The sequence below is a fragment of the Leptinotarsa decemlineata genome, unplaced genomic scaffold (assembly GCF_025532065.1).
Source record: "Leptinotarsa decemlineata unplaced genomic scaffold, Ldec_3_MD MMD2_tig00001064_RagTag_RagTag, whole genome shotgun sequence".
NCBI classification, from domain to species: domain Eukaryota; kingdom Metazoa; phylum Arthropoda; class Insecta; order Coleoptera; family Chrysomelidae; genus Leptinotarsa; species Leptinotarsa decemlineata.
The window spans coordinates 5,282,791-5,289,843 of NW_027412558.1; the positions used below are offsets into that span (position 1 = coordinate 5,282,791).

The following is a 7,053-nucleotide window of genomic DNA, read 5'->3' on the forward strand; positions in this document are numbered from 1 at the left end:
TACATGTGAAAACTAATGTATCCAATCTGAGAGATGAATCAATAGTTCATAACCATTAGTCATTCGACGCTTCTCCATAAACCTTTTTTTCACTTTCACTTCCAGGGCGATCGTATTCATTTACATCTTCTCGACCTTCTGTGAACAGCTGGTACCACTAGTAAATATTTTTCTGACTCAGAGTACAATCACCGTATGCTAATGTCAACATCTCAAGTGTTTTTGAGCACCTAATTCCATTTTTACACAAAATTTGATGCAGATTCTTTGATCTATTTTTTTATAGCAAAAAAACACGGACCACGCAGAACACTTCTAACTTTTATGACTCTCACCAACAAACTAAACATAAATGAATAACTATTCGTAGCCCGCGAAATTTGAACATTACCTCATTTTTTGAATAGTCCATGTATTCTACTTCTTTTGGATAAACTTTTTTTATATTCCACATGAGTAAAAATGGCTTAGGTGAGAAATAAATATTTACTTGCCTATTTTTAATCAATAATGTAGCCAGAAAATGAAGAATCTATCAAAGTATCTATCCAAAAAATCGGTTTGAAAGTATGATGAAAAGTATATGGACCTAACAAAACTCAATATAATAACTCTGAAAGTTACTTCATTGCATGATCTACACATCTTTGTATAGAATTTTTTTTTAAATTGATTGCTTCTTTCCTTTCTTTGGAAGATTCCCACATTTTTTTGTAACAAGATGAAGAAGTGGAAAGTCAAAAAACTTTCCCAAAAATTCACCTCTCCTAAAAATATAACCCTTTCATATTGAACTCATTTAAAGTAGCACATGGTACAAAATCATACACTTGAGTTAGATTCAAATCTAGAAAATATAAATAAAATGCCAGCCTCAATTAGAATTCAATTTAATTAAAACTTTCATGATTATAAATCTTAGGAATATATACTTTTTTGAATACTTACAGTAACATACAAAGCCCTACATAAAAAACAATCGTCTTATGCAATAACATAAACAGCTTTCTCCTTCAGATGAAAATTCATCGGAACTGGTGAACGCTGATCCTCAACCCGATGGAATCCTTGCCTATCTCCGCTACTCCGCAAATATTGCAAAGACTACCCTTGTACTTGGGTAAGTAAGAAGCCCCGCAGAGCGGGCACTTCTCTTCGGCTTTTCCCCTGTATATCGGTGTGTAGGAATGTCCGCAGAGCGAAAACGGGTTATGTTCATCGTAATGCAACTGTAGCTCGTCTGTGAGGTTAGAATCACAAGCCTGAAGAATTTTTCTAGCCTGCTGAGCCACTTCAGGCCTGGGGCCGAGGTCGAGCAGTCTTTTGGCAAACGACGCAGCAGTTTTGTAGTTCTTCAGCTTAAAGAACATGTTGAGCGCAGTCCGCAGAGTCAGGATCTGATGTATCGGCTGCAGTTTGCAGTGTGTAAAATAGGCTGCCATCTCACACTGGCGTTTTTGTTCCTCGATGGTGGTTTTCGGAAGAGTTTTCCGAATCGTTTCCATCTGCAACCCGCAAATATACTCGCTGCAAATTCGAAGCAACTGCTGGGCTTCAGAAATTTCTTGTTTGTTGTCCACTACCAGGAGGGTGACAGACAAGAGCAAGTTTTGGAATTTTTCAATGGCTTCGGTGAATTTGCCACCCGTAGTGAGCTGATAGCAAACCTGAAAAAAACGATGGGTTTGTACATGACTAGTGTTGATAACGTTGAAGATTTTTCAAACCAGATGTATAAAACAAAAAAATGATCAGCTGACATTCAATAGAAATGATACTTCTTCATAAAAATTTGAATCAAGGGTCTGAGAATCTCAACCAACCTGCAACCGAGCAACCAAATCGTTGAGCTTGATACCTCCAACAGGCAACTGATTCTTCAGAGTAGCCTCTTTCCAATTCCTCAGTGGATAACTGAACGAAGGAGGAATGTTCGCCTGCCAAGAGCTCACCGTCCTCGAACTGCTATACAAATTCAGGAAAAGTGTTTCATACGGTTTAAACTCGACTATACCCAGTTGGTCATGAAGCAACCTGGCAGCAGATTCAAAGGATCCCGCAACGACATGATCCGCGGCCAACTGGGAGTTTTTGGTCCACGTCAAAGGAGCAGACGGTCCTACAAAAAAAGTCATATACTAAATTTTGTTGCAACAAACTTTGTACTAAGACCTAAAGAGGGAGTATTATGTAGTAATTGTCTATTTGATTTAGATAAATGTCTGTTGTCTGTCTGTTCATCTGAAAACTTTTTGTCGATTACTCACACTTATGAGAAAACTTTAAATCTTTACTGCAGGTAAGACCCGTCGATTTTTCAATTTCTGAAATGCTGAAATTCGAAAAAAATACATACCTCTCGTCGGCAAATGAACATAGCTGTCAGTCGTTTCAGCAGCCTGAGAGGGGCCCAAGTCAGGTATCTCCAGATCTGCGTCTTCAACGTCCCATCCCCCTTCTCCGTCAGCAGAAACTTCAGCTCGCTTCTCTTCGGGATCGATTTCCAGTTCGTCCTCATCGCCCCAACCTCCTGCTTCTTCCATTCCGACTTCTGCAGTGGGTTCCACCATTAAGGACTTCATGTTCGCTGAGGCACCAGCTGAAGCTGCAGTGTTTTCGAAGAAACTCTGTAATGAACAACACAGTTTCATTTCTGGTTCAATTCGCAGAACTTTTGCATAATCGTACGTATTTGACGTACTTTACTGTGGAATTTTCAATAAACATGTGTTTTACTATACAATATCTTCATCAGGCATGTTTAATACTTATTTATGAATGGCTTTCACTAACTACTTGATGACTGATAACTTTGTTTTGCAAATGGTTAAAACTACTTCTGTGATCTTTTATTCTTCTAGTGAAAGTTCTTCCCCTTTGACCAATATAAGGATTGGGACAAGAACTACTCCATTCAGACTCCATTATATAAAATTTCAAACTTAGACCTCAGATGTATGAGAAACAGTAAATTATATAATTCACAAAAAAAAATTGTGATATAGAAAAAAACTAAAACAGTTAATTTACTTTCGACCTTCAATGAAACGAGAAAAAGGGGCCCAAGTTGTACATCTCATGAATACTTACCCTACTAACAGTCAACAATGGCCAATTGGACTCCGCCTGCTGAATAGGAGGAGGAGGTTTCAAAAACTTGGCATTTGGATCAACATCGGGTAACTTCTTATCATCTCCAATCTGTTCCCGCAGCTGCTCAGCTTCTTCTTTCATACCGTGAGTAGCAGCTGTTAAATAAGCCAACGGAAGTTGATTCGATGCTTTCAATACCTTTACGCGTTCCTCCAAATCACCTTAAACAAAATGCCCATCAACAAACGCCTTTCTCATACAGTGAACACATTCAACTTACCAAGTAAAAGAGCTCCGTGGTACTGGGAAGACCTTGCCTTACGAATCTCGGCTATCTTAGTCATTTTTCTAAGTTTCTCCAAGTTACCGGTTATCAAGTAGAGGAAGGATAGTTTTTCGAAACTCTTGGTGCGTTGATAACACATCTCAACCACCTGATGATTGCCCTGCCACAGTGCAGCTTGTGCCAACTGATCCCAGCAAGCCTTGTCGTTCAAAGCTTTGGCTGCTTCTAAAGCTATTTCGATATTTCCACACTCGAGTGCTAAAGTGAATCGAGTCTTGTCGTCTTTGACGAAGTGTAGAGCTACTTCGGGATAGCCTTTTTGCTGCAAGTACGAGATGATGGACTGGCCGACTAGTCTCGAGTTTTTAACCATGTATAAAACTTCTTCGTACTTGTGGTTGATGAGGGCAAGCTTGAATTTGTACTCGGTAGGATCGACAGTTAGAACACGAGGCTTACATTCACGGTCCAGACAGAAAACCTGGCTACCTTTCACCCTGGTGATGTAGATGGGAAGGTCCAGGGTGCGAATGATACCATGGTCACTGAATTTGGGGGGGAAAATCAGATATTTCGGTATTTTTTTTGGAAAAGTAACTTACCCATTGTTTAATGTATATTTGATATGGTTGCTGGTTGTATAAATGAAGACTCCTGAATCATCCCAAGCTCCAGATTTCACTCTGGTGTTTTCGTGTAAGGAGCAAAGTACATCCAATTTTCGATTGCATATTGTTACGTTATGTTTGGATAGTAATGCAATGTGGGACATATCAGTTGACCAAACAACATATCTGCATTTATTAATTTTGACTACAATTTCAGAAAGAACAAATTTTAGTTATTTTATGATGTAGCTGGGCTGAGAATATTATTTATTTCAAATCAAATTTATTTTCATCACTTTGAATAAGTATTTACCAAAGTAGATATTTAAAAAAGTGAACTGTAATTCTGAAAGTAGAATGAAGCGTAGGAAGATAAAGTAATAGAGAAAAGAGAGAAGAGAAGATTGAAAGAAGAATATAACATTCAGATTTGATAAATCTGTCAAGATTTTTATCATTGAAAAAGAAAAATATAAAATGAGACAAACAGTTCCAGTTTTTTCAGGCCTAATATCTCGTTCCATTAGGTAATTAAGTTGAAGAACACTTGAATGTAATATACTGGGTTACATGAAGGAATAATGTCGAAATCAAAATTCTTACCTTGTGCTAAGGTTCTCTTTTGCTGAACATCAAACAAAGTCACGTTCTCAGAATCTCTCAACAGCAGCATTCCTGTGCCTGCATAGAACACCTCATCGCAAGTAGGAGTCTGAACTTTTTTTGTAACCTCATTTTTCAAATTTTTAATAATCAGTTGGTGAGTTCTGTCAAGTACCGCAAATCGATTTCTAGCCACCCATAAGGCAGTTAGTCCAGAAGATCTCTTGTTTTCAGCTTCTGGAACGTGATCATCTCGTTCCTGTTCTTTTGGAATGTTATATAAATCGTAAGTGCTGTTGTCAAGATTGGAAGTACGAGTCGAGAGGAGAACAGCATTTTCAGCTGGATTGAAAGACATTCTGTAAACCGGTATTTTGCCACCCCCTCGAATTTGAATGACAGGAATGTCTTTGGAAGTAGTGAAATCTAGTTTTCTCAAAAAGCGTTCTTTGACGTAATACAATAAGTTACCATGAACAGTATAAGCTGGTCTCTCCCTTTCCAGTTTGAAAATGACCTATAACATTTCAATCAGTCAACTAGTCACCAAACCAAAAAAATAATCTCACCATTCCACTATCATGTCCAGCTGCAAACAAATTGAGGTTAGGATGAGAAGTCATTACCCAAAAACGCTCATGTTCTCTGCGGAACGTGTGCAAACAAGTACGTTTCGTCATGTCCCACACCCTGATGCTCTTATCTTCACTGTTCGAGAGGAGCAACTCCTGTCGTGGGTGGAACAAAACTGACGACACATTGTTATAGTGGCCCCTGCAAGTATCTACTTCCCAGGCCTTGAATTCGTTCATTCGCCATAGTTTGATCTGGCGATCATCAGCTCCAGATACAATTAGAGGCAAGGTAGGGTGAAAAGCTGCCCAATTCACTCCACGATCATGGCCTTCAAGAACGTGTTTCACCACTGCATCGGCCTGACCAAACAAATCAGTTGCTCCTGGATTTTTCAGGTGTTCTTCAAGACCAGCAGGGCCGGGAGAAACATTTTTCTTCCTCAAACCTAAATTATATTATTTTGACATCAAGACAATTGGTGGATGATTATTAGGTAGAGGGGTTTGCTCTAAATTTGTGCATATTTCAATGTTTGAGAGCTTTTTTGTGATCATACCAAATTTAATAGTCAGAAGATTAAGTGGAAGTGTATCAAATAACTGAAGTCACTATTGGTTTCTGTCTATGTTTTGACATTAATGAAATCCTCTCCAATGTTAAAACACAAAAATATGTAAACAATAATAATTTGGAATGTAGAAAAAAAGATAAAAAAATATATTTTCAACTGTTTGCATCCAAAAAATATTTTTTTTCTTTTGAAAATGCCTAAAACGGATGAATAAATAGGTTTTGAATGCAGTATCTCAGAAATTTGGTGCCTACACCTTTAGTAAAAACAAAAAATTAACAAATTCAGCATGAACACCTCTGCCAGATAATTACCAAATGGTGAATTCTACGAATCTCACCTGATATATCCCAAACTCGCACAGTCGAATCTAAAGAAGCCGACACCAACAAATCTTCAGTCAAGTGGAAACTGGCACACATAACATAATGGTTGTGCCCCGTGAGAACGCAAATGCAAGTTCTACTCTGCCAATTCCATATCCTTATGGTTTGATCATCAGAAGCAGATACAATCCAAGGATACTCGTGATGGAACATGGTAGTACGGATGTAATCTAAATGTCCCAATAATGTGAAAATACAACGCTTCTGTTTGTAATTCCATACTTTAATCTTATAGTCATCTCCCCCTGAAACGAATAAGGGCTGTTGATTGTGAAAACAGATACCACGAACCGGTCCATCATGTTCATCGAATTTTTCCAGTAAAGTACACATTCTGTAATCCCATAGTTGGATGCAGCCGTTGTGCAAACTTGCCAGAATCCACGGCCTTTTGGGGTGGAAAGAAAGACCTTTTACTCGAGCCGATTTCGTTTCGAATTTTGTCAACATTTTGCTGCTGACCGGTGAATTGGCAACAAATAACTTTAGCTAGTTAATTGAACGTCTATTTTTAGAGGAATTGTCGAAACATTACATAGATAAAAAAATATTCACAATTTTACGTTAATTTTGTATACGTGATCCTGATGGAAGAGATGACGTATTTCACCAAAATTGAAAGTGACAGACTGACACGTAGTTTGACAGTTCATTATCGAGTCCATTTCAAACGAACAATCACTTATTACATGCTAATACCTATGATCGTTGGTTACAAATCACTTCTCTGTTTACTAGGCTACTCATTTGAATTTAATCGGTTGAGTCAGATTTTCCTAATGATACAAGAAGGAAATACGAAAGTTTTCTCTGATAAAAGTAATTTTAAGTCCAGTTATCATGTTTCCAAATTCATTCAACGGTTGATGTCCAAATAATCAATACATAAGGTTGTAAAAAACAGTTACTATTTGTAAATTCAATTAGATT

General features: G+C 37.8%; 1 protein-coding gene across 1 annotated transcript; it reads right to left on the minus strand.

Annotated features, from left to right (window-relative positions):
* Positions 1-874: 874 nt before the first annotated feature.
* On the minus strand, positions 875-6,757 carry alphaCOP (coatomer subunit alpha). Its single transcript, XM_023162026.2, has 9 exons — positions 6,078-6,757; positions 5,160-5,611; positions 4,591-5,107; positions 3,982-4,192; positions 3,374-3,924; positions 3,091-3,314; positions 2,357-2,627; positions 1,824-2,119; positions 875-1,667 (listed from the first exon to the last, which is right to left on the minus strand). Exons 1-9 carry the CDS (start codon positions 6,571-6,573, stop codon positions 1,026-1,028), a joined length of 3,660 nt encoding a protein of 1,219 aa, XP_023017794.1. The 5' UTR covers positions 6,574-6,757; the 3' UTR covers positions 875-1,025.
* Between the last annotated feature and the right edge of the window lie 296 nt (positions 6,758-7,053).